Raw genomic sequence first — 24,990 nt, forward strand, 5'->3', positions numbered from 1 at the left:
CCGAGATGCATGCAGCCCTGGCCTCTTCTGGACGCTGGCGAGATGAGCTGACATGGTGAAGCTCTCAAAGCTGGAAAAAGGAGAAAATTTTAAAAAAAATTCCACCCGACACATACGTACGGCCTCCTCCGTCTTCCCACTCGCATCACGAAGCTTGCCTGTCGAGTCTCCCGACGTACAATGTCATCAGCCATCAACATTGCGCGCCGGCGTTCCCTTCCCGAGCGGTCCATCCGGGTCCTGGTCTCTCCCACGCCCGTCACATTTGCTGAGCGACGCTCAGTTTTGCAAGTCTTGGAGCAATACGGACCTGTCGAGGTCTTCAAGATGACACCGGTACGACGATATCCGATTGCTTTGCTGAACAGCCCCCCCCTGCCCTTGCTAGCCCATTGGTGTTGCCTGCACTTGGGCGAGGCGACGAAGCATTTGCCCAGAATTCTAACCCAAAATGCACGCATAGGGCTACCATGCAAACTTTGTGTCCGTAACAAAGGAGATTGCCACAGCAAGCAGACTGGTCGAGTACAGCCCCCTCACCTATGACGTGCCCGAGAATCATATAAATACCGACGTATGCGTGGCCGACCTGGACGACTCGGAAAGTGGCAATGGCCTCAAAAGCAACCAGCCGTGCATGACAACTGCACCCGGCCATCCACCAGGAAAGAGGCAGTTCACGCTTGAAATCTTTCCGGCACCAACTTACAGACACCACTTCGCCATGGCCGGATCGCCACTCTACCAATCTTGGCCGGCAGCATATCGCGAAGACAAGTCGTTCCTGGCCGCCACGCTGAAGCAATCACTGCCTCAGACCATGTGTTCAAGCGGCCTGGCACACTGGCTGTTCGACGTGGGAAGCAACAATGCCTCCAAATCAGGGCGCAAGGCGGAGCGGCTGCAACTGAAGCGATGGGTGCCTGGCAAAATGCAGGACTGAGCAGCGCAGTGAAAGGTGGCGCTTGCTTGCTCTGCTCTGCATAAGTCTGCATAATACCCATTGCCACGGGTGTGCCGTCCAGCTGGCATCTACGTGGACACAACGCCACGCTAGTTGGACGCGTTGCAACGCTGGAAATTGGACGTCTCCCGCCGGCCCAGTCTGGGCTCCATCTGCCTGGCCATTTCGAAACACGAATCACCGACTAGGCTCCAGGCTGCATGGCAACTACCGTATGTCGTATGTCGTATGTGGACGGGCCTGACAAGACGAGACAAAATAATAAAGACACGTCAACACAGAGGTATACCATGGAACGGCGTACGGACTTCTCCGTGAGTTGGTTGTTCGTCCAGCCAGGAAAGGCTTGCCGCAGCGGGACGGGCAACGGGCAGGCAGGCCGGCAAACAAAATTTGGAGGCACCAAGCTCTTGCAAGCCAAAGGCAACGCTGTCTGTCGATCAAAGCATCATGACTCTTGTCCCTACGGCCAAGGGGGAGGCCTCAAAATAACGATCCACAGGCACGCAAGCCACTGCGACATGCCTTGCATGTGTATCCTTGAGCAGCGCACTGCAGCCTTGGCGCCGAGGAAGCGAAAACCTTGGTTTCCACCTCTTCGTGGATCGTGGATCGGCTCCGTGGTAGGGTTCGCGGCTGCTGTGCCACACTCACTCAACCCATCTGCCAATCTCTCTGCCTCCCGGCACCGGGCCATGTCACATGTACGTCCTCCGTGCTCGGTACCGAACATGATGGCCCCAAGAGGACGAACTTTGAACCAGCGGCGGCCACTACGACGTGTGTGGCGCGGCCCAAAGTCAGGGCAGCAAACAGACCCACCGCCAGGTTCAGCGTGGTGGTGGTTTATTTCAAGTCGACATTTGCGAATTACCTTTCGATTGCTGGGTACCCCCGGTTCTCGAAAGCCCGACCAACCAGACCAGCATCAACTTGCGGAACGTACGACCAAACTCGGTGCTACTGCTCTCAGACCCCAGACGAGCAAGGGTCGTCGGCTAATTTCATGCTGAGATGACGTCGCAGATTTGGCAGGGCAAAAGGGGGTCAAGGGCCTTGGCCCAAGCCCGAGGCCAGATAGCTCAGAAGATGGAGCGTCCGACCGCCCGTGCAAGTGAGACACGGTCGATTTATATGCCTGCCGGTTCCCCCAGCCGGATTGAAAACGAAACCAGGTCTTGGCCATACCGTTGCGTCATCCGTCGTGTGCGAGTGCTCCGTCCAACGTCTTCATCTTCATAGCTCCTCTAATTCGGCGCCATCTTGACAACGAGCAACACCAAGGGAAACCACACAATACCGACCAGAGACGAGAAAGCGAATTCAAGATGGGTTTCGGCAGATTCATCCACCACATCGGCACATTGCTGCTCTTCGTGTCGTTTGTGCTTCTCATCGTGGTGGACATTACAGCGCCCGTGATCAATAACCTCTCGATGATGAAGGTCGACCTCGGGTCCAACGCTGCTGGGGCTGACCAGGTCACGTTTGGTACATTTGGTTACTGCATTCGAGGCATACGGTGAGCCCTTGCCCCCATTGGCCCGTACGCGACAAAGCTCGCGAGAAGTGCTTGCTGACCCGTGGCACGAATAGTGATTCCGATCAGTGCACTCGCTCCAGGATCGGCTATGACCCTGCCAATCTGATGAACCGCCTCGACGACAGCGAGTTTGGCGACGCCTCTGCCAGCACGGCCAAGGGTCTCACTCGGGTCATGGTTCTGCACCCGGTCGCAACCATCTTGTGCTTCATCGCCTGCCTCCTGTGCATCTTCACGGGCACCGTGGGCGCATTCTTGGCCTCTCTCGTGTCGGTCATTACCTTCATCGTCACGCTGATAGCCATGGCCTGCGACTTTGTCACCTTTGGCATCATCAAGCGCGACGTCAACAAAAATGGCGTCAGCAGAGCCAGGTGGGGTCCCGGTATCTGGCTCATCCTCGCCTCCGCCATCTTCACCCTCTTGGGCGCCGCCGTCGTCTTTCTCACCTGCTGCTGTGCCCGCAGGAAGAAGAAGTCTGATGTCCAGAAGGAGACGGGGACTGACACTGCTGCCACTGGCAAGCGCCGCCTACGTCGCTTCTGGTAAACGGTGCGGATGTGCCTCGAGTTTTCGAGCCGGGTGCATAAACGCGTCCACTAGCAAGCGGCTAGTGACGACCAAGTTTCGGCGACGGGAGCCACTGAGATGCAGCGAAGCTAGGCACTTGGGCGAGGAGGGTCGTGACAGCAAAACGGGAGCGCGACGTCGTCACTGCTGGACTTGCGACTGCGGTGTAGCTGCGTTGAATTGGGGGGGGAAGGAGAGCGGGTTGTCGCACAAGGTGTTTTCCGTTGCTGCCTTTCCACGGCTGCAGGCGTGCGTCGAGAAATGATATGATATCCCTTGCGTCTTTTCTTTTCTTACTTGTCCTTGAGAGAAGTCAATAATAAATGTTGCCATCTATACACGTAACAGACGTACTCTACATACCCACCTCATTCCTCATTCTCGCAGACGACCAGAATCGTGCCGCAGTCACCATTCTCGTATCCGTGTCCCTCACCGTCGGCCTGTGCCGGTCCCAGTTGACGAGTCCAAACACACTCGGGCCCTTGATCACACACCGACATCGTCAAGGACGACTCGAGTCGAGGCTCTCGCAGCCTTTGGCGACAAAGTCCCGCGTGCCCGCGTCCTCGACGGATCCGCGACGTGGCCCCTGCGCAAAGCGATTGTCCGCAGCCATCAAGTTCTCCAGCCACAAGATGTGGTACACGAGTCCTCTGGCACGCCACTTTTGTGTGGCGGTACTATTGTACTTGTCCTCCGTACTACTGTGCTATATCTTGTGTCCCGCACGTCCATGGGCCTCGCTCGCACTTGTTGCTCTTGCTCTAGTGATGCCTTTTTTAAATAAAACTAAAGAATTCGAGAAAATAAAGGAAAAAAGAAGAAAGACAAAAAGGAGAAAGAAGACCGTCCCAAATAGGAAATCCCACCCCCACTTCCCCTTCCCCTTCCCCTTCTACTTCTACTTCCTGCCTCTCAACACCAAACTTTCGCATCTCGTCTCGGAGACAATTGGTCGTGGCTTTACGCATGACGCGCTCTCTACCAGCACCATGACGCGCATGTACCTGGCCACCCCCCAAACTGCATGTAAACATCATACTTTTGTCTCGTCGTCAACCACATCTCCTTCCAGACACTTGGTTTGCGGTCCCATGGCGGGTCCCCAACAGAAGGCTGGTCCGGCAATGAGAAGTGGACGGCGGCTTTTAAGCTCTCCCAAGGGCGGCACCCCAGGCGTCATTGTTTGGCTGTCGTTTTCGTCTTCCATCCTCTTCTTTCTGCATAGACTGACTCGGGTGCCCGGGCGTGGCCGGGTGCGCCAAAGACGTGGACCAGGAAATTCTTTTTTTCAACTATCCGGGTATTATCAACATGGTGCGCGTACACGTGTATCATACGTCACGCTGAATGAAACTAAGGTGGAAAAATCAGAGAAACCAAAGCCCTCGCCCCTTTTTTCTTCGTCCCTCCCGTCGAGCCCGTCCATCGCACGTGCAATCTCTTGATGTCGGGTCCCCGGTGTTGGTTATCACCACTGCACCGCCACTCGTTGGAGTCGTCCCCCTTTGTACTACAGCCTTTGCTGGTTCTTACAGCACAAATCGTTCTCACGGCTCAAGATAGATACGCACGCACACACACTGGTCTTCTACTTGAGCGTTTTCGAGTTGAAGAGATTGCGTCGCGGGGGGGGCCGCAAAAGGCCCTCGAGGGACATCTCACAGCTCCCCCCGTCTCCATTACCATGTTAGTTGGAGATGTAAATATCTTACCTTACGTCTGCCCCGGTAGTCCCGTCGGGCGGCCGTGAGAGCTGCAAGATCCCCTCTGCAGAGCACTGAGCATTGAGCCTGGCCTTCTTAGAAAAGAAGGAAGCCGGCCACAAAGACAATGCCGAGGGCAGTGCCAGAAACAGACGTCACCTCGCCGGCACTGATGGGTGTGTCTGTGCTGACGGGCATGCGGTCACCACCGCCCATCATGCTCGCAGACGGAGCGAGCCACTGCGTCCCGTTCTGAGCAGGCGCAGGGTGGTGGCAGCCTTGGGGACAGGCGTGGCCCTCGTGGTCATGTCCGTCGCAGGGCGTGCCGTCGTTGGGAGGGTGAGCCTCGTCATAAGGTTTACCGCAGTGAGGGCAGTGAGGGTGAGTCTTATCGCATGGCTTGACGTCCTCGGCGCCGCACCCAGCGGCCTCGTGGTAGTCGTCTGAGCGACGCTGAATGTTGGCGCCGGGGCTGGGGAGCAAGACTTTCTTCAAAGACGTCGTGTAGGCGGGCTTGGAGTAGGTTGGCTTCTCCCCGGTATGGGTTGGCCCTGGAGAGTACGTCGGCACGGCAGCGTAGCTGCTTGTACTTTTGGTTTTGGGTGCCTTGGTTTTCTTCTTTCCAGGCTGGGTAGGCTTGCTGTTGTCAGGAGGTTCCCTGGTGTGACTTGGACGCCAGGTGGTGGTGTATCTTCCGGTGCGAGTTGACTCCCAGGTACTGCTCGGCCGGGACAGAGTTGGTTTGCCGGTATGAGTGGGCTCGTAAGGCTCTGTAGTCGTCCAGGTGTGACTTGGCTCCCTGGTATGAGTTGGCCTCCAGGTGTGAGTCGGCTTCCAAGTGCGAGTCGGCTTCCTGGTATAAGTTGGTTCGATGGTATAAGTAGTCTCGTAGGGCTTGGTTGGTTCCCAAGTGTGAGTTGGCTCCCACGTGTGAGTCGGTTCCCAAGTGTGCGTTGGCTCCCACGTGTGAGTTGGCTTCCAGGTGTGAGTTGGCTTCCAAGTATGAGTTGGCTTCCAAGTATGAGTTGGCTTCCAGGTGGGAGTTGGCTCGTAAGTATGAGTTGGCTTCCAAGTATGAGTTGGCTTCCAAGTATGAGTTGGCTTCCAAGTATGAGTTGGCTTCCAGGTGGGAGTTGGCTCGTCGGTATAAGTCGGTCCCCATGTGTGGGTAGGCTCCCACGTGTGAGTTGGTTCCCAGGTATGAGTTGGTTCCCAGGTGTGAGTTGGCTTCCAAGTATGAGTTGGCTCCCGCGTGTGAGTTGGCTCCCGCGTGTGAGTTGGCTCCCGCGTGTGAGTCGGCTCCCACGTGTAACTTGGCTCCCGGGTATAAGTTGGTTCCCAGGTATGAGTTGGTTCCCAGGTGTGAGTTGGCTTCCAAGTATGAGTTGGCTCCCGCGTGTGAGTCGGCTCCCACGTGTGAGTTGGCTCCCACGTGTGAGTCGGCTCCCACGTGTGGGTTGGTTGCCGACTGTGAGTTGGCCTCCAGGTTGGCCCAGGAAGAGTTGGCTCGACAGTATACGTAGGCTCGTGGGGCTTGGTTGGTTCCCAAGTGTGAGTTGGCCAGGGACGATGAGGCCTAGAATACGCCGGCGTAGAATAATACCCCCCATCAGGGTCGCTGAATATGATCCTATTGGTGTTGATGCGAGTTGGCTTGTGGGTAAACTTGACCCTGGTGGTGTCAGTAAGCCCGCCAGTGTTACTTTGCGTACTGGTAAACGTATAAGTAGCCGGCTTCCAAGTGACAGTGCTCGTGTGAAGCTTTGCTTTTACCATGCACGAAGGTAGGAGAGGATCCTTGCAGGTGCAGACGTTCATATTATATCCGCACCTGGCGCAATAGCAGACATCTGGAAGCAGGCCCCTGGGGCCCTGGGGACCAACGTCAGTCTCATTCAGCCCCTGGATGTCGACATCGACTGAGGGCTCATGCTCAGCCACTGAAGGCTGCGCTTGAGCATGGCTCTTGAGGAAACCCGCGATGGCGAGAATGGCAGCAGTCCTCATTTTGATGCACGTAATGCAGAACTAACCATCCAAGGCCGGACAAGGGCAAAAGTAAAAGAAACCAGACCTCAAAGGATGTGCCAAGAGAAGACAGCAAAAGCGAGTGTGAATGATGAGAACAACCCAAAGATGGAAAACATGTTGCGAGATTTCACGGCTTCTTATAGAAGCACCGGGGAAATAGCAGCCGGGGAGCTGATAGTCGATGGAGTGACTGCTCGCTGATCCTGCATACCAACAACAGCAACAGCAGCAGCAACAACATCTTCATCTGGATCCAAAGAATAAAGTTCGGGAAAAGACGTGGGGTTCGACGCAGTCTAGGTGTAAGCAGTATGTCACCAGCCGCGGTGAAGGGGGCTGGTCTTTACTTAGCGTCCTCAGTCGAAGATTCGTCTGTGTGGCCAAAGGTGGTTGAAAGAGGAGTCGTTTCCTCATTCTAACTCCCCTTTTGTCATTATGAGTTTATGATGTTTTGACTTTGACAGGAGACATGTGTCCCTGGACTATACGTCACGTTGTATCAGAGGCCACATGGAAGACTTTGAAGAAAAAACAGGGACTTGGGAATGTTGGAATATGAGACTTGTTGAACTCGCCGATGACGTTTATAGTGATATAGGAGCAGTAGAGGCCGCCACTATGTCCAGATCCAATCCCTTCCCTTCCTGGGCCACGGCTATAAACGACAAAGGGCTTTTCGTGGCCGGGACGCGCCCTTATCATGCTCGCTGTTGTGTATGTGTCTCCTGCGCCGCAAACGCCACCACTTTGCGTGCTGTCTTCCCCTCGACAACTGTTGTAGTAGGACTCGGGGCCTAACTCCCCTCTGGGCAGAGACCCAAAAAATCAATTACATTAACTAAGCGCCACTTGGCGCCCTACGATATCCGACCCGTAGTACTAATCCTCCTCAGGGGGTCCTGAGAAGAGACCAAATCGCATCCGGTGGCTCTGAAAGTTTACACAAAGTTAGTGAATTGGTGAATGACGGCAAGATTGATATCAAGTAGAAGCAACGACGTACAAAGGGCAGCTTAGGAATGACGACGGCTAATACAGCCAAGAAATTGATGATGAAGTATGCAAGGTCATAGTGGGTGTAATGTGTGCTGAGTAAGAACAGCACAATGGGAACACTGAGGAGAAACTTCTTGGTAGGGGTGTATTGCGCGCCATTGTCGATTTGTTCCCACATGTTTAGGTTGTCAAAGGCGCCGCTATTGAATTCGAAGGGGACGCCGCGGACGTAATGGAACATGATGTACGAGCCAAACATGTATGTCATGTTGGTGAGGGTCCACGACGTCTCCTGGGAGACACCAGGGATAATGTCGTAGAGAATCTTGAGGGCGGCAATGAGAACGATGTGGATGGTCCAGGCTCCTAGAGTAGAAATTCGACCGCGTTAGCGTCGTCCATACCCTGCCACGCGCGTACGGACAAGAGAGCCGGCAGCTCAAGACAAAGGGACACGGAGACTTGTTGCCAAGTAGGGGCAGTTGTGGCGTTGTCGAGCTCAATTGCTCGCTCCGCGTCGGTTCATTCATACCTTTTGCACTTGTCCAATTGGCGTTCAAGTTGGGCAGAACAGCTTGGTCACTGATTTGCTCGAGCGTCTCTGGCGGTTCATGGTAGACTTGTAGAATGCTGCTAGACCTCCTCCTACGAGACGGATTATTTCGGTCGGCCATATCTAGATATACGCTTCCACGACGCGGAGGTTTTGTGCCCGCGTCGTAGGAAACGGTGCGCTGGAGAAGGATTGGGGAAGACAGTTTGGCGGTATTGTCGGGTACGAGAATAGAGGACAAGAGACCAGCGTCGTGGTTCGTGGAGCGACGATGGTGACGCGTAACGTCGAGTCTCTCACGAGTCACCGGCTCACAAGCGGTTGCACCAGACTGCGTGCTAGAAAGGTATAACGGCGAGGACCTTGACTCGATACTGAGCTGGCAAGTACAGGACAGCCACGACGCTAATTGTCTCACCGTGGATGGGTGTTTGCGATGTCCAAGGGAGAAGCGGCGAATCGGGAGAGTCGAGTACGGAGCACCACGATGGACCTTGGGGGGGGTTACGGAGCAGGGTGGGTGGTGACGAAGCGGGAAGAAGAAGCGGCACAGCCAGTGGCCAGTGTATGAATACAGTGAGCGATAGTACAGAAGTCGACGGCAAGGAGACGAGTGACTGGGGAGGCGATAGCAGCGCGCACAGATGGGGTTGTGGGCGGGAGAGGTCGACGATGAGAAATGGCGGATGGGAGAATGTCGGCACATTGAAGCCGGGGACCAAGGTCCAGATGTCAACTGGTCCGTCTGGTGGAGTCATGTGTGCAAGGAAGGAAGGCAGCACCGGCGGTGGCAGGAGCAGGAGCAGGAGCAGGAGCCGGGCACATGAGCGGACACCAGCGACAGCTGCAACATGGGATTCTCTGAGTGGCCAGCTGGCTTCACTGGTCAATCAATGGGACGAAGACTACGGAGGACTTGGTACGGAGAAAAACATTGGACATTGCACATGTGAACAATTGAAAGGGGCCCAGTTCCCAGTCCAGATCATCGCACGCTGTCCCAAAGGTGAGATGTTCCTTGCGTCGGCCTGCCGTCTCCCCCGTACTGACTCTTTGCCGCTCCTCGGTCGATGGAGCTGGCCGAAGCCTTTCCGACCCAAGCAGGACTCGAGACACAAGAACCAAAGCTCAAGGGTGCCACGATTTGGCTTCTGACCCCTGTCGCGAGCATGGAACTCCCAACACTTCTGGTATTAAGTTATTGCATCTTTCAATGTCGACTTGACGACGTCGTGTCCGTTTACGGCATTGCAGCGTCTTTGTCCTCCAAATCCTAGCAAGCCCGGCATTAGAAGTCCATGATAACAATAGACTTGTCCAGTTGCCCCATTTGCCGCTGAACAGCGCATTAAAGGCTGACGTCGCACTCGACACGTCGGCGGGCGCCGTCGTTTCGACGCCCCCTTAATGTGAACAGGAGGTTGCTTTACTTGATAACTTGAATTATAGTGTTCCCAAATCTATTCTTAACGCGCTTGAGCTCCGTACAGCCCCGACAAGTGGCGTCTTCGGTTGCCGGCCGCTCAATTTGTCCAGCAAACATTCATCATGTCCCAACTTGTGCCCCTGATCCCCTGTCGGCGAGCAAGGCCGCAAGGCCGCAAGGCAAAGGCCAGGGCAGTGTGTAAAGGCGACGACATATGGCGGCGTATGGACTAGGATAAAAACAAGGCGGTGGAATCATAACAGACGCTGCCCAACCCTTCACCGCATGATATGGACATGCACGGCACTACACGGCGTGGCCAGACAAAGTGTAGGGTAGCACAACATGGAGAGGTGGGTCCTGGTTAATCCTCGCATATCGTTACAGAGCCAGAGCATGCCAATTTCTTTTTTCCCCAAGTTTGCATACCGCGACATGGAGCCCAGATGAACGATTGCCCGCCGAATACACATCACATCTTCAAGGGTACCCAAAGGCTGGACGACGGCTGCATTATCCTATTCATCGATTCCCAGTCAGTAGGAGAGTCCGCACGTACGGAGTAAGCTGAGCAGCTGTGCTTTGAAAGCTCGTGCGGGTCTACGGTTGGGAGAGAACATTCAGCGCAACTGAACCCGCCGGAACCATACGCGACGATCACCATGGGTGTATGGACCGAAAGACGTGAGAGAATAGGCAAAATCGTCATTTGTTTTGACAGGCCGTTGGCGCACGACTAGACTTGATCAACATGAGTGTCGCCAATGGGACGGAGACGCCGGGCGACGTCATCAGAGCCGGAGACAGCGATGTCGAGAGCGACTACGAGCCCGAGACCGAGCAGGAGCAAGTTCCAGAACCCGTTGTCGAGCCAGCATGGGAGTCTTGCCGGCGTCAGTCAACGAATGCGTCGCAGGACTTGGATAGCCAGCCGTCAACATCTGGTCACAAACGGCCACACGATGAGGTCGAGCAGGCCGAGTCTCACAACACTTCGCCAGCTGCCACCATGCACGAGCATGTCCCCTTGCGCCGTTTGAAGCAGGCCAGGCGGAGCACATCACCTTCGAACCACACTCATCGAGGCTCCGAGGAAGGCGAGGCTGATGAGTCTGAATCCGACACCAATCCTCGCGCTGCGTTGGAGAAAGGCAAAGTCGTTGCTCTGGCCAGCCCGGCAGAGACGACAACCTCCCCCGCTCTCCCTGTGGCATCAGCTTCTCCTGCTTCGGCACCGAACAGGGGTCCGACGTCAGGTCATACGACGGACCAGGCCGAGCTTGACGAACTCGAATCTTTCGCTGGAGCCACCATGCCTAGTCAATCCCCCACCTACACGACAGGCTCATTATCACTGGATCTGCCTGTACTTTCTTCAAAGAAGCAAGGCTCGTGGCCTGCCAGATTCAAGGACTGGGTCCAGGTACTTTGCAAGCATAATCTGCACAACATCTCCGCAATCACGCCTGCAGTGGCGACGGATGCCTTTGCATGCTACATTGATTCTCATAGTGGCCTGCGAGAGACGAAGAAGAAGGCATCAAAGCAAGCGGCCAAGAATTTGCTAGTTGCTGGTACCACACAAACCATAATCGAAGAAATCAAGTCTTGGACGGATGCGGGTTCGCAACAACCAACCGTTGAGCCATCGGCCAAGTTGAATTTAGCGACACCGCCAACGAGAACGCAGGATACAAACGACGGCTCAGCAGAGGAGGGCGAGGTCTCTAGCAACGACAGCCAACCAAAGCCAACTCAGACGAAACACTCGACACAAAATGGCGACACGTCCATAATCAGAGAAGGTGTTCCAACTGGTGCAGAGGAGCTCGAGCAACAGCGGAGATACTTTCCCTCTGCTGCCGATCCAAGCGTTATGTGTCTCTTATGTGGAAACGAAGGCCACAGGGCAGTTCATTGCTCTCGCGCCAAATGCAGATTCTGCCAAAGCTTTGACCACTGGGACTTTTGCTGTCCCAGTATTCGAAAACGATGCGACAAGTGCCGTCAACTGGGCCACCAAGCTACCGCTTGTGTTGAAAAGCTGGCAATAACGGCGGACGAGGGTCTGGCTTGCCTCTACTGCAAGTCTTCTGAGCATTTGGAGGACAGCTGCACAGATATCTGGCGATCGTTTCACCCGGAAGAACAAACGGTACACACGGTAGTGTATCTCCCCAGCTCGTGCGCAGTGTGTGGTGGCAAAGATCACCTTTCGGGGGACTGCAGACAGCGAAGGGGAGTTTGCGCCAACCCTACCTGGTCCCTACAAAATCGAAGCCTCTACATGGATTCCAGGTGTGGCACATTGTCGATCGAGGATGCTGCCAACCCCGAAGGCAATAGGAAGTCATTGCGGGCCCCTGAAACCAAGATTCGCGGCCACGCTGCACGGACAGCCAATATCCATTACTCAGAGAGTGAGGACTCTGACGTGGAGTTCCTCGGCAGGAAGCTGTCGAAAGCACCAAAGGGGGGCGTCGGTCAAATTCGAATGTCTAGCAACATCCAGTTGCCACAGATGATGGGTAGTCACACTGTTAACAGCTTTCAACCACTTGCTGGCCAACCACCGCTCCCACCGGGACCGCCACCGTCAGGACCGCCGAGGGGAGGTCAGTCCAGCAGATATCCCCCTCCGCCTGGAGCCCGAGGTTACCAATCCCAATCCCCAGCCCCTCCCCCTTTTCTTCCGACCAAGCCTCCCCCATCAACGCGAAGCTATCACCACCTGCCACCACCACCACCACCACCTCCTCCTCCTCCCCAGTCAATCAACGCGAATCGGTCCAGAGATGGACACGGCAATCAAGGCGGGCGGGGTGGGAGGGGCGGTAGTACTAGTGGTGGAGGAGGAGGTGGAAGAGGGGCGCGAGGCCTAAGCAGAGGCAGAGGCAGAGGCAGAGGTCGATAGAGTCTGCATTGCGATGCTGCACGTGAAGAAGACGTGACATTTGAGCGTGGTGCATGCGGGTTGATTTCCAGTTCCGGTTTGGTGTACTGCTCTTATGCAAAGGAAACCTCCAGATACCCAATGACGAAGGGGCACAGGCGATGAGAGTAGATATCAAGACGTTGTCGAAATACGACTCTTGTGCTTGAGGTGCGGTTGACATTGTGTCGGTCGCGACCGAGACGATGCAAAGCCATAGGACGACCAGCTTGCAGGCCTGATTGGAAACCTTTGTTTACTTTTGCTCCCAACGTATGGGTGTGGGCAGACCAAAGCGCCATGATGAGAGACGGGATGAACTTTGCGCGACGGCACTGATGGGTGTGAAGGCAGGTGATGCCGCGGGATGCCATTGACTGGTCTGAAGTTTCGAAGCTCGGTTTTGTTTCAACGCGTGCAAAAAGTCGGTCGGATCAAGTATGACGGCATGGAAGAATACAGCCCCAAGACCAAGCCCCAACTTATCAGGAGCCCAAACCGGTCAAGACGTTTAGTACTCTGCACACACTACGCGGTCCTGACTCCCGAGCGCCCGGAAAACGACGTCGTCGTCGCCGTCGTGGTCGTGACAAACTTTCGCGACGCGTGTCTCGCGTCCCGACAAGCGCATGTGATTGGCCAGATTGGACATTTCCCCGCGAACACGCCGCCGTCAGATCGGCAACGCACGATATCCATGCCCGCATCGTGAGGGGCGTCCCACGGGCTCAGCACAGGTCATTCCGCGCCGCAGTCGAATCCATCCAGCGACCGGCCTGGCCCAATCGTGGCTGTTGGTCCTCCGTACGCCTTTCCGACGCGGTCGCGACACCAGCGGCACCGGCGACACCCCTCGGCCAACTGGACCCTCTGGTTCATCATGCATGCTGCGTACCGCTGGATCGTTCAGGACCACTCGATTCCCGAGCCCAGCCGTGACGCCGAGACGACGGTAGAACATGAATACGCAGTTTGGTGGGGGAGGAAAAACCAAGGAGAGGCGGCATCAAGATCGAAAGCAAGCAGGATGCGGGTACGGGATATATACGGGCCTACCGTCTTGTTCCTCGCCCGCTTCCCGTTCATTCATCTTCCCCTCGTCTTCTTGGCTGTCTGCATGTCCGTACCTGCGCCTAATTGGTTGTCTACATGATTTTGCCATTTCAAGTTGCCGTCAAGATAGAGTTTGACAACGGCCTACGACTTGCACCAACACTCGGAGCCGGAATCTTATCACAACTCCTGGCCGTCGAGGAGCTCACGTCTGCTTGCTCAGGGCGGCACTCGACTACGTTATCAAGCATCAGCTATTATACCAAACACCAGGATATCAGGTTGTGTTGAACATTCAACCACATGCCCGCTTGCATCGCCACACACAACATCCACCTACCTCACCGCACTTACACCGCTCCTTCGGGCCATGGAAGAAACATGTCGTCGGGAGGGCAGCTCTTCATCGCCCTCCTGAGGGACCACCACGTCAAGAGCCGTCTCCTCCTGCGCCTGTCCACGCCCGACGTGGCCTCGGTCCGCCAGCTCTCCTCGGCATGCTGCAATCTCGTCACCAAGGACCTCTTCACCCGCGTCACCGTCACCTTCACGCCGGCCACCTTCACCAAGCCCGCCCGCGTGGCGGCCCTCAACCGCATCGGCCACCACGTCGAGCACCTGACGTTCCAGATGGCTCACTCCAAGGCGACCTTCCTGCCGCCCCTTGTGCATCCGCTCACCGGCCACGAGGTGTGCTTCCTGTACACGCCGCATACAAGCCTGGGCTCCGCGCTCACCCGTCGCAAGTACGCCAACACGGAGCTGGGCGATATCCTGACGCAGCAGTATCCACCGCTCTTCCACGCCGCCACGAACGTGCCCAGCTTCATCCGGGCGTTCCACTCGCTGCCAAACATGAGACACCTGACGGTCCGGTGTCCCGGACAGGACCCCCGGGAGAGGTACAGGAGGGACGTTGTCGACTATGCGCTCATCAGTCTCCGAATCGCCGTCGAGAGAGCGCCGCTCGACAAATTCAACAAGCTGAGCCTCTCGTCGCTGCACCCCTCGGCGTTCAACTACCTCCGGCACACGCAGGGGTTCGGCTCCGTGCCCTCGGCGGGCAAACGCTGGAGGCAGGTCAAGAAGCTCAGCATATCCGTGGAATCGTGGGACTTTTACGGCCCCTGCCCGGGGCTGGACCACCTGAAAATCATGGACGACTACGTGCGCTTCTTTGCGCCGTCCCTCGACAAGTTCAGCTTCTCGTGGATCGGCGCACGGGGTCCCTGCCCCGTGGCCCTGTCGTCCGATCCGCTCTTTGCGCCGCCCAGGTCGTCCAAGAAGCTCTTCCACGAGGTCACCTCGCCCATGTCGCCGCTGCCCGCCCGGCCCCCCCGAGTGCCCGTCCGCTTCCCGGGGCTGCGGCACCTGCAGATTCGCAACGTCGCCATGAACGCGCCCCAGCTGAGCGACCTGATCCGGACGCACAGCGCCACCGTCAAGGGATTCGACTTTGAGAACGTCATGCTCACCAACAACGGCAACTGGGAAGATGCGCTTGCGCCGCTTGGCAGAGACGACTGCTGGAAGAGGACCAGCACGGCGGCCACGGCCACGTCCGACCACAGCTCCGCGACGTGCGAGAGCGACGAGGAACTGCCCAGCCCGAGTCCGAGTGCGGCGGTCCAAGCAGCAAGCAGGGAGTTGTTGCATCTCGACCTCGGTGCGTCGGGATTCAGCGACGAGGAGCGCACCCTCATCGAGCGCCTGTGGGAGGAGACGTCCGCTGCTGCTGCTTCCGCCGCAAGGTCCACGCAGCACGTCGGCTTCACCACCAAGTTGCGCAAGAAGAGAACCAAGCGGCGGAGAGGGGGCGGCAGCAGCAGCAGTAGCCATGACGAGCAAGGCTCCGACGCGAGGCCGTCCCCCTCCCGCCGTCACGACAGGAAGCCGTCCAAGCCGAAGCCCAGAGAAGCGGCCCTCCCGTCAGACAAGCGCGTGTCCGTCACAACTCCCATGCCTGGCGGACCTGTCATCACGGCGCCCATCCTCGCGGCGGTCCCGCACCCCGTCATCCTCCAGCCGACCGTCTACGATCCGGCCTGCTCCCAGGACGACGGGATATCCGCTGTCCAGCGCAACATTGAACAGGAAGAGGCGCACAGGCTCCTCGCCCAAGACGCGGCGGCGAGGGTGAGCGCTCTCCAAAAGGCCAAGGCGGCAGTCCTCTCCAAGCTGAGCAAGGAGTTCTCCGTCAAGAAGAGCAGAGCGGCTGATGCAGTAGCGGCATGTAGGTTGATGACGAGCAGGGAGTGGACCGGCGGCGTGTGTGCAACGGACACGGTCGTCGAGGACGCGTGCCGCGTGGAGAGCCGGAGTGCCCTGGTGCCGTTGATGTTTCGTCGTTCGTGAGAGAGATTTTGTGGAAAAACAAATGCCTTTTTTTTTTGGAAAAGGGGGGGGGGGGGTATAAGATTTGCAACGAAATCTGATGACGCTCATGACTTTCCCTCGTGTATTGATTGTTGATCCGTCTTTACCCTAGTGGTCGCTTTCTCAGTATCAATGGCACTTTTCCGGACGTGACCTGAACGTGGATGTCTGGCGGACGGCCGCACCAATGCTTGCCGCCCCTGCCTCGTGTCTATTTTCCTTGCATGCAGGCTCGATCGGGACCTGTTTTTATCCTCTCTGCCTGTGTGTCTGTCAACGAAAGAAATACAGAAAAAAACAAGGAAAAGAAGGCATGTATTCCAGGACATGGTGATGGCCCTGGCCCCGGGCGTCTTTCGCTGGACGAAACAAAAAAGGGGTCACCGTCCAACGGCCGCTCCCCCAAGGCGGACGGGTCAGCCGCTCTCCTTGATCACCGTCTCCAGGGCTTTGACGTAATCCTTGACGTCCTTGGCCCCCGTCAGCGTGATGTCCCTCCTTTTGCCCTCCACCACGACCACGGGCACCGCGTCCACGTCCATCGCGACCTGCCTCAACCTTGCGCTCACGTCTGCCAGACCCGTCTCCTTGTCCTGCACGAGCTCCCTCGCCTCGGCCTCCCCCACGCCCGCCTCCACACACGCCTCCACCAGCGTGTCGTCGCGCGACGGGTGCTTGGCCTCCTCAAAGTATCGCCTGTACAGTCCTTGTACCAGGCGGCTGGCGGCGTCGGTGCCCTTTTCCTGCTGGATTTGCTGAATCACGCGGTGGGCGTGGAGGGTGTTGCCCATTTCGCCCGCGAAGTTGAGCTTCACGCCGTGCGGCTCCAGGAGGGACGTCATGTGGGACTGGTACGCCTGCTGGGCGGCCTCGTTGTCGGAGTGCTTCTCGTGGAGGTACCAGGCTTGCTTGTCGCTGGTGTCGGGGAAGTCGGGGAAGAGCTGGAATGGTTCGAAGCGGAGGGCGAATGATACCGGGGGGGAGGTTGCTCGCACTCGGGCGAGGGCTTCTTCCAGTCTGCGGGCGTGCGGGCGTCTCAGTGGTGGTTGAAGGCGCGTGGGTGCAAGGTTGAACGGGAATGGGGGAGGCGGCGCGTACGGACCTCTTCTTTGCTAGGTATGTCCTGGGGGAGTTGGCTCTTTGTCCTGGACTCGGGGTTGCTTCATCCGGGCGGCTGGGAGGTTGATGCGCTTGGGGAGTTTGAGGTGCTTACCACGGGCAGATAGTGTCGAGGGCGAATGACACTTGCGATTCGTACATGGTTGCTGCTCCAGACTGGATGGAGTGCGGCGATGCGTGACAGCTCAATGGCTTGCCTGGGAGAGCAGGCGTCTCGGGGCCGATGAGAGCTCCGAGAGACAAGGTTGTTGGCCTTTGTCGAGAAATGTCGTGGTGTGCTTGATGGATAACCGACGTCACGGCCGGGAATCCATGGATGCGGGACGCGGGATGCGGGATGCGGGATGCGGGGTGGGTGATTTGGGGGAGCCGCCACACGTCCCGTCTATCCCGACCCTGCAGGCAAACGGCGAGTTCCTCGAAATTGATGGCTTCGCGAGGGCATGCCCATCCCAAAACATGTATACTTGTGATAGATGCGCTAGTTTATTTAATTGAAATTGACCTTGGTGCCCGTATAGTCCACTTTCCGTCCTGTCAGTCTAGCAATTTGAATATCAGCAGCCTCTTTGAGCAGCTTAGTCTTCTTGTCCGAAGCATCCGACTTGGCACCCGGGTCGTCGCTCGCTGCTTCGTCCCTCGGCCTGGATGAGCTTCGTCCTTGTGAGGATACGCCCTTTCTCTCGCCACCATTCGCTTGTCTCTGGGCGTCCTTGCCAAACCGCTTCTTGTACCGAGACTGGTCATCCTCGGCCAGCTCCAGCTTGAGTTCTCGACCCAGCATACGATTCACCCACCATTTCCTCGTCTTGAATTGCTTCTGCTGGTCCTGTTTCTTGTCGTCTGTCTCATCGCCCTCTTTGAAGTCCTCCTCCGTCTCAACGGCCTCCTTCACTTTGACAAATCCCTTGACAGCCCACGCAGCCGCTTCAGGCTCCTTGAACTTGACCCATCCGTAACCCTTGCATTTGCCGGTGTCTTCAAAGGTAGCGACCTTGACCCAATCAATCTCTCCGCACTTGTCAAAGTTCCGCCGCACATCTTCCTCAGTCGTCTTGAAGCTCAGGTTCCCGACAAAAATTTTCCGGCTGGCATTGGGGTCAACGTCTTTGTTCTGCTCGGCACCGTGCTTGACCTTGCCATCTGGTCCCGTCTCTACTGCCCACGGTTCCTTCTCCTTGGCGGGTCGGCCCTGAAACGACCTGGCGTCCTTGATCAGAAGCTTGCGGTGCCCGAGTTCCGTCTCCGTCAAGGCAATGGCAGCAACCTTGCCGCCCACGTCTGCGAAGTCGACATAGGCAAAGCCCTTGTTGGCAGGCCTTTGGCTCTTGTCTCGACCGGGGTCTTTTGCGGTCGGCATCTTTATTCTCGTGATGGACTCATCGGTGAGGACTCCGCCCGCGTTATCCACGAGCCATTGCCTCAACTCTGCGGCTGTAACTGCGAATGGCAAGTTGCCAACCCAGATGGCGTGCTCTGACCTGGCCTTGGCCTTTTCGTCATTTTGCTCGCCGTCGCCATCTGCCCTTTTTTTCTTTTCGTCGCCACTGTCATTCTTGGCGAGGATGGGCTTGCCCTTTTTCAGGGCGCGACGGGCTCGTTTAGATGGTGGTTCGGGGAGAGTGAGGTCGACTTCGATCTCGTCCATCGCAGACTTGCGCTTGGCGGATGTGACATTGTCTGCATCCTGGGGGACGGCCTCATTTTGTTCAACGCTAGTCATTGGCAAATCCTGGAGTCGCAGAGGCCCCAAAGCAACGAATAAAATGAACGTAGAAGCAAATCGGTTTGGAAAACACTCGCGACGGGAAATCCCAAGAAAAGAGAACTGCACATACAAGGACAGCCAGAAATTTTTCCCTTGGCGTTGACACGATAACGATAAGCTACTTCGTACTCCACCAGTGACATGAATGTGCTGCGCACTCACGCAGTGCCCAGGTACTTAAGTAGTTACTTAGGTACTTAAGTACCCAGCACAGCCTCGCCCGAGGTTCTTGCAATTCGGCGTTCTGGCTGGGCTCGAAAGACAGCCTGCAGTCCTAGCTGGAAAGGACGATGTGACTTGCTACTTCCTTCAGAAGATGATGGATGATGCATATGTCACGACATGTTTGGTCAGTCTTGAACATCTGGCCAATGTTGCCAGCCGCATTTCTTAATTCTGGCACGTGGGTCAAGTACTGGGTACCTGCGTGGGCACCTTCGAAGCAGGCGGGTTGAAGCAATTCCAAGTACTACTCCGTAGCTACTTCTCTGTCCTGTTTACTCAATCAAGCAAAGCATATAACGTTACGTATGTAATTGATTGCCACGTTTGTGACGCGCAGCTTGGGCCTCGGGCCGCTCTCCGCGAAAATGCACGGGGACCAGCGAGGATGAGACCCGGCCTGGCTCCTTTTTGTTTGTTTGGAACTGGCCTGGCCGGCGACAATCCATGATGCGGACCGGCTGGCACGCGGCAGGACGGATCCACGCTAAAGCAGCCAGCCAGCCAGCCAGCCCTGTAGTAAAGTGGGCGCCAGCGATAGTTGCAGCATTGAGGACTGCAGCACTCGAGTCTGGTAGGCTCGCAGAGCCCGGTAAGCGTCTGAAGCCACCCAAATTGAGCGCTAGCCAGGCATCGGTCCCAGGTAGTCCAAGTCCAGCTGGGTTCAATGCTGCCCACCAGGCGTCACCCGACCCCCGAACATCCGGCGCAGACAGTTGGCTTTTGGATGCGTCCAAAATGAACGGCGCGCCAGGCCGCCCCCATGCTGCATCCTTGCATCAACTGTGTTTTCAGTTTTCAGGCATTTGCCCTTTTCCCGTCTGGTTTGTTTCCCAACTGTCAGTCAACTGGTCAACGGCTGCATCGCATCGCAGCGCAGCGCGTCGCTTCGCATTGCATCGGCACAGCACCAGCAGTCGGTCGAGTCGCCGTCGCCGTCGCCATTTTGTTGCCTCCGTCTTCCATCCCCCCCCGCCTTTTGCCCGTCTTCCCGTCACCCCGTCACCCATATTGCGTGTCCCTTGGCTTTCCTTGGGCTGCCCATCCAACGTCCAAATTTGCCAGCCAGGGCACGTCTAGGCGCCACCAGGGCCCTCCTCAGCTCTGACCGCCTTCTTCCTGAAGTTGGCTGTGATTTGCAGGCTGCCCGCGTCCTCATCCAGCCAAACTTTTGTCTCATTACGACTCCCGCTTCCCATTCCGCGTTGGCCATTTTGCCCTTTCTGCTTCCCCTCACACCCTCGTGGACTTGTTCAGCTTTCACCTACCAGCCATCCAGCCATCCAGCCATCCATCGCGACATCCTCAACTCCCAAACCCTTCAAGTATCGCCTCCTGACGGCACCTACCGCTACGTCTAGTGGGCGACACCTCCCGACAAATCGTGCTGCTGCGGCAAACTTGTGCTCGGCTGCTCTCATAGTCGCCCTGCGGACGATTTTGCCTTGCTTAAACGCCCCCAAACCTCTCATCATGAATGTTTTGTTGTCGCCGCAGCCGCCAGTCTTCCCTCACCACTACGAAAGCCCTCGCCCGTCTCCCCAGCGATCCGGTGCGTATGCATCCCACGATCCTGCCTCCACAACCTTGGTCTTTCCGGGCCCGCACCCGTTCACCCATGTTCTGCGTCCGTCGTTGCTGACCTCAAAACAGTTTCACCCCTACTCGCCATGTCAAATCGAAAGCGGAAGGCTGATGACGATGGGGATGAAACCATGTCGCCATTGAGCTCGCCTGCCATCTCAACCCGCCCGCTTGCCCGCCCATCGAAAAAAGTACGATCAAACGAGCTCATTGGTCGACCCCTTACCTTACCCCGACTCCTCGAGACTCTGGATGCCAGCCAGCTGAGGATGGTCTTGGAACGGCTCTGCGAACGCCACCCGGATATTGGTCAGGAAGTCGTCAGTGGAGCGCCTCGGCCATCCGTCTTGTCTGCCTTGGATGTCTTGCACGACTATCAAGTCAAGTTGAAGGAAGCCGTACCCTATGGCGAGTCCAGTCCTGATTACACATATTATCGAGTCAAGGAACCCCTGACTGCCCTCATCGATGCCCTCTCCGACTTTACACCTCAATATCTCCCGCCCATCGAGACACAGCCGACTACGTCGTTGCAGTTTCTTGATGGCGCCACGAAATTTATCCACGAACTGCCCAACTGGGAGCCTCAAGCCTATCGCCATCACAAGGAAAGTGCGTACGATGATATTTCACGGGCCTGGGCTCTGGTTATCACCGAGGCTGGTAAACGAGGTGGAGGCTTGAACTTGCACACCGGCGGATGGCACCAGACGCTGTCTCGTCACAATGAACAGTCAGGAGGGCGCCTCAGCACCGCCATGTCCGCCATGGCTGACAGCGTGGGTTGGATGGGACCGGGACCTGGCGCACAGGGCAACTCGTCTGATCAAAACTCCATCCTCACCCAACTCATGTCTGGCGCATACGTGTCCCCTGTACGGGTCGGACCTTGGTAAAAACCCCTAATTTCATAAAGCTGAATCGAGAAAAACCAATTCATACCAAACCAAACCAAACAGAAAGAGAACTGACATCTCGTCTCTGGTTTCAGCAAGGAGACAACAATTTCACGACACATGATGACGACCTTTGTTTTGCATTAAAGACAGCATAGATTTGGGAGTTGATATTTCATATGCACCTGGATGGATCGGCGTTTCATATTTTTCTCTGTTTCCCTGTGCTGTGGTTTCCCTGCTGCTATTTCGAGATTAGTAGGGCTTCTGGTTGCTGTTTTCCATCTGGGGACTCCTTCATTCCTCTATTTTCTTCCGCTATATTGTCTCCGCGAATGCAAAGCCGCTCTTCTGTACGCATACACCCCTTACGCTATGTAGGTAGTCAAAGCTTGGCGGAGGGGGACTATAACTGCAGGCAAGGCAAATCTTATAATACCCATTACTCGGTTGGTAATGTAGGACTTGGTGGATCCTCCTGCTTATGGTGTCGCCGGACCACATGACTTGGTTTTCTTTGTGAAGGTGCGGATATATTTTTGTAATGGGTTCGGTGAGGTTACAAGCAGAGCCAACTGAAATTACACTGCCAGGCACTCTTGCCTCGGCATTCAATGGATATAAATAGCCACCAACATGTCTGGCGATTGGAAAAGTTAACGAGTCTTATCGAGGTGGGGCGATTACGGCCCTTGCCGAGATCCTGGAAGTTGCCACAACGTCACGTGCTCACCCGTTCGCCTGCCAGACGCGCCCCAGGCCAAGAAACGCGCCGGGCACGCAACTGCACCTTGGACATCGCTGCAATCAGCCTTGACTGCTCGAATGACGGTGCACCCCGTGGTAACGCTCGTTGTGGACAGCCAGATGCATTGAAATTCCATCGTCGATGAAATACCGTGCTCCGACTCTGGCTCATCATGCCTGCGTGCGTTCACTCCCTCTTGTCTTCCACATGAAACGGTTCGCTCACAATTGCAAGCAGCCCGGGCGACCAACATACCTCGTGGGAAAACCCGTTTGAGGAGGCCAAACCACGAGTGTCGGCCTGGTCAGCGAAAGAAATCGCCACTATTGCGTCGAAACTTGACAAGCAACTCGGCCCTGAATACATTTCGTCACGGTCGGGACCCGGTGGTTCACGCGTGCATTATCTCACAGCCGAGAAGGTCATTGGCTTAGCCAACGAAGTATTTGGATTCAATGGGTGGTCGTCGTCCATACAAAATATTCAAGTCGATTTCGCCGACGAAAATCCTCAAACCCAGCGTGTCAGCATCGGCCTCTCGGTGATCGTTCGAGTGACGCTGCGAGATGGGACATATCACGAAGACATCGGCTACGGCTCGATAGAGAATGCCAAGGGAAAGGCGACGGCCTTTGAAAAGGCCAAAAAAGAAGGCACAACTGATGGACTCAAGAGGGCGCTCCGAAGCTTTGGGAATGTCCTGGGCAACTGCATCTACGACACAGACTACGTGAAGCAGGTCACAAAGGTCAAGGCACAGCCAGTCAAGAAGTTTAACCAAGATAACCTCCACAGACATTCGGATTTCGTCAGGAAAGACGCCTCCATGAGTGGGACAAGTGCGACGGCCGGGCCTGTCAAGAACACGACTGCACCGGCTACTCTAAGCGTGGAGGCTGCGGAGTCCTTTGAGGACTTCCTCGGTGGTATGCTCTCCTCAGACGGGTTCGAGGAAATCGAAACTGAATATCAGTAGAAATCGACGAGGCCGACTTCTGTGTTACAGGAGAAGGCCACCCGGACGAAATCGTTGTTCACCAGCTAGCTCCCATGCAGGCACAGGGTCCGAAGCCGCCACCCAATGAGCCAGGGCAAGTGCAGGCACAAGCGCAGGGACCAAGCCGCCCAACGATGAGGGCCGTTTCAGGAGGTTTCGGGCCCCAAGGGCCGCAAATGCCAAACAGCGGTGGGAATGCGCAATCTGGTGGCGCCGTTCGAGATTCACCGCGTATGAACAATACCGCCGCTCCGCCAATGCCTCCTCCGGGGGGCGACGCAGCAATGTTTTTCTCCGCCAGATCGATCAGTCGCAATTCTGACGTCAAGGAATTGGGGCTGGGCAGCTCACAAGTCTTCAATCCTAAAGCTGAAAGTCCGTCCATCAGGAAGACGCCTGGGATTGATCATACGTCGTCAAAACCTGTTTCCAGAAACGGACAACACGTTGCGCCGGCAAACAGCCAGTCTGGCGCATCCTCGTCCAGCGCGGCCGGCTTTACCCCAGTACGACCAGGGGGGCCGGCAACCAGAGGCCATCTCATCAATCCGTCCCTAGACCAGGCGCGAAAGATTGGTGCGCCTGGGGCTGCTGGAAGCCCCCTGGCAAACAGAGGAAGCTACAGACCGCCAACGATGAAGAGACCTCTACCTGGCGAGACAGGCACAGCAAGAGCCCCCTTGGTTGATCTGCCGGCCAACACGGCTGCACAAGGCAACGGAACGAACACGGCCGCTTCAGCCGCAGGCGGTCTCGATGTGAAGCGACAGAGGACGGGGTAATCTCAGCAACTTCTGCCCCTGGTCCATGACGGTGTTGTGGCGTATATAATTTTGCGGCTGGGAACAGGACATGTATTTATATCTCTTGAGCGGGAACGACGAACAACAACATATCAATCGAATCTCTCGATGATGATTCTATGTACAATCTAGAACTTGCCAGACTCCAGCGCCGGTAATTGATGAAGCGTATTCTTTGACGAACTCTGCGTCATCGAACACCCAGCTCGTCCCAAATGTAGCCTGTGAAACAGGAACGCATTTTGCAGACGGCATGATGGCCCGCGTCGCTTTTGCTGTCGGATCGATTCCAAGCAGTAGTAGTACATCAATCAGTTCAAGGTTGGCTAATTTCGTATGGGCTCAGTAGTCTGGAGGGGGAGGGGGGACAGCGGCCGCGAGACGAGACATTGGAGGAAGAAGGCTAGGAGAGCAGCTTTGTGCCTTTTCGGCGTCAACTTGGCCTCGCCTGGCTACACCTTGGTACCTGGTGCATGAGCAGCCATATATATATAATATAGTTATAAGAGAAATACTAGCTAGAAACTAGTAAAACTATAAATAAGCTATAAAGGCTAAACTAACTTTATATCCATGCTGGTTTTGGCGGGTGCCTGGGAGCATGGCTCATGGACATTTTGGCTGCGCATGCCGTCCGTACCCACGACTGGCAGGGCTACTATTGCGACTCCAGGCTGTTTGTTGACCGTCACCTGGTGGG

General features: G+C 56.2%; 10 protein-coding genes across 10 annotated transcripts; 6 read left to right on the plus strand and 4 right to left on the minus strand.

Moving 5' to 3' along the window:
- Nucleotides 1–180: 180 nt before the first annotated feature.
- Nucleotides 181–943, plus strand: MAM_03092 (uncharacterized protein; the record flags this gene model as incomplete). Its single annotated transcript, XM_040821891.1, has 2 exons — nt 181–336; nt 464–943. The coding sequence occupies 2 exons, from the start codon at nt 181–183 to the stop codon at nt 941–943; spliced, it is 636 nt and encodes a 211-aa protein (XP_040680460.1).
- Nucleotides 944–2,292: 1,349 nt separating this feature from the next.
- Nucleotides 2,293–3,056, plus strand: MAM_03093 (Actin cortical patch SUR7/pH-response regulator PalI; the record flags this gene model as incomplete). The annotated part of the gene is made up of 2 exons (XM_040821892.1): nt 2,293–2,486; nt 2,561–3,056. The coding sequence occupies 2 exons, from the start codon at nt 2,293–2,295 to the stop codon at nt 3,054–3,056; spliced, it is 690 nt and encodes a 229-aa protein (XP_040680461.1).
- Nucleotides 3,057–4,882: 1,826 nt separating this feature from the next.
- MAM_03094 (major outer envelope glycoprotein-like protein) lies at nt 4,883–6,793 on the minus strand (the record flags this gene model as incomplete). Its single annotated transcript, XM_040821893.1, has 3 exons — nt 4,883–5,422; nt 5,496–6,319; nt 6,499–6,793. 3 exons carry the CDS (start codon nt 6,791–6,793, stop codon nt 4,883–4,885), a joined length of 1,659 nt encoding a protein of 552 aa, XP_040680462.1.
- Nucleotides 6,794–7,696: 903 nt separating this feature from the next.
- MAM_03095 (protein ORM1) lies at nt 7,697–8,487 on the minus strand (the record flags this gene model as incomplete). The annotated part of the gene is made up of 3 exons (XM_040821894.1): nt 7,697–7,747; nt 7,821–8,179; nt 8,346–8,487. The coding sequence occupies 3 exons, from the start codon at nt 8,485–8,487 to the stop codon at nt 7,697–7,699; spliced, it is 552 nt and encodes a 183-aa protein (XP_040680463.1).
- Nucleotides 8,488–10,543: 2,056 nt separating this feature from the next.
- On the plus strand, nt 10,544–12,674 carry MAM_03096 (zinc knuckle domain protein; the record flags this gene model as incomplete). The annotated part of the gene is made up of 2 exons (XM_040821895.1): nt 10,544–12,275; nt 12,340–12,674. The coding sequence occupies 2 exons, from the start codon at nt 10,544–10,546 to the stop codon at nt 12,672–12,674; spliced, it is 2,067 nt and encodes a 688-aa protein (XP_040680464.1).
- Nucleotides 12,675–14,158: 1,484 nt separating this feature from the next.
- On the plus strand, nt 14,159–16,132 carry MAM_03097 (uncharacterized protein; the record flags this gene model as incomplete). The annotated part of the gene is made up of 1 exon (XM_040821896.1): nt 14,159–16,132. One exon carries the CDS (start codon nt 14,159–14,161, stop codon nt 16,130–16,132), a length of 1,974 nt encoding a protein of 657 aa, XP_040680465.1.
- Nucleotides 16,133–16,569: 437 nt separating this feature from the next.
- On the minus strand, nt 16,570–17,413 carry MAM_03098 (Thioredoxin-like fold protein; the record flags this gene model as incomplete). Its single annotated transcript, XM_040821897.1, has 3 exons — nt 16,570–17,170; nt 17,256–17,276; nt 17,367–17,413. 3 exons carry the CDS (start codon nt 17,411–17,413, stop codon nt 16,570–16,572), a joined length of 669 nt encoding a protein of 222 aa, XP_040680466.1.
- A 349-nt stretch (nt 17,414–17,762) lies between these two features.
- On the minus strand, nt 17,763–18,995 carry MAM_03099 (Nucleotide-binding, alpha-beta plait; the record flags this gene model as incomplete). The annotated part of the gene is made up of 1 exon (XM_040821898.1): nt 17,763–18,995. One exon carries the CDS (start codon nt 18,993–18,995, stop codon nt 17,763–17,765), a length of 1,233 nt encoding a protein of 410 aa, XP_040680467.1.
- Nucleotides 18,996–20,735: 1,740 nt separating this feature from the next.
- On the plus strand, nt 20,736–21,742 carry MAM_03100 (nuclear envelope protein Cut8; the record flags this gene model as incomplete). Its single annotated transcript, XM_040821899.1, has 2 exons — nt 20,736–20,814; nt 20,916–21,742. The coding sequence occupies 2 exons, from the start codon at nt 20,736–20,738 to the stop codon at nt 21,740–21,742; spliced, it is 906 nt and encodes a 301-aa protein (XP_040680468.1).
- Nucleotides 21,743–22,662: 920 nt separating this feature from the next.
- MAM_03101 (DNA repair and recombination protein rhm52) lies at nt 22,663–24,269 on the plus strand (the record flags this gene model as incomplete). The annotated part of the gene is made up of 3 exons (XM_040821900.1): nt 22,663–22,670; nt 22,728–23,416; nt 23,467–24,269. 3 exons carry the CDS (start codon nt 22,663–22,665, stop codon nt 24,267–24,269), a joined length of 1,500 nt encoding a protein of 499 aa, XP_040680469.1.
- Between the last annotated feature and the right edge of the window lie 721 nt (nt 24,270–24,990).

This window comes from Metarhizium album (genome assembly GCF_000804445.1).
Source record: "Metarhizium album ARSEF 1941 chromosome Unknown scaffold_5, whole genome shotgun sequence".
In the NCBI taxonomy this organism is placed as follows: Eukaryota; Fungi; Ascomycota; class Sordariomycetes; order Hypocreales; family Clavicipitaceae; genus Metarhizium; species Metarhizium album.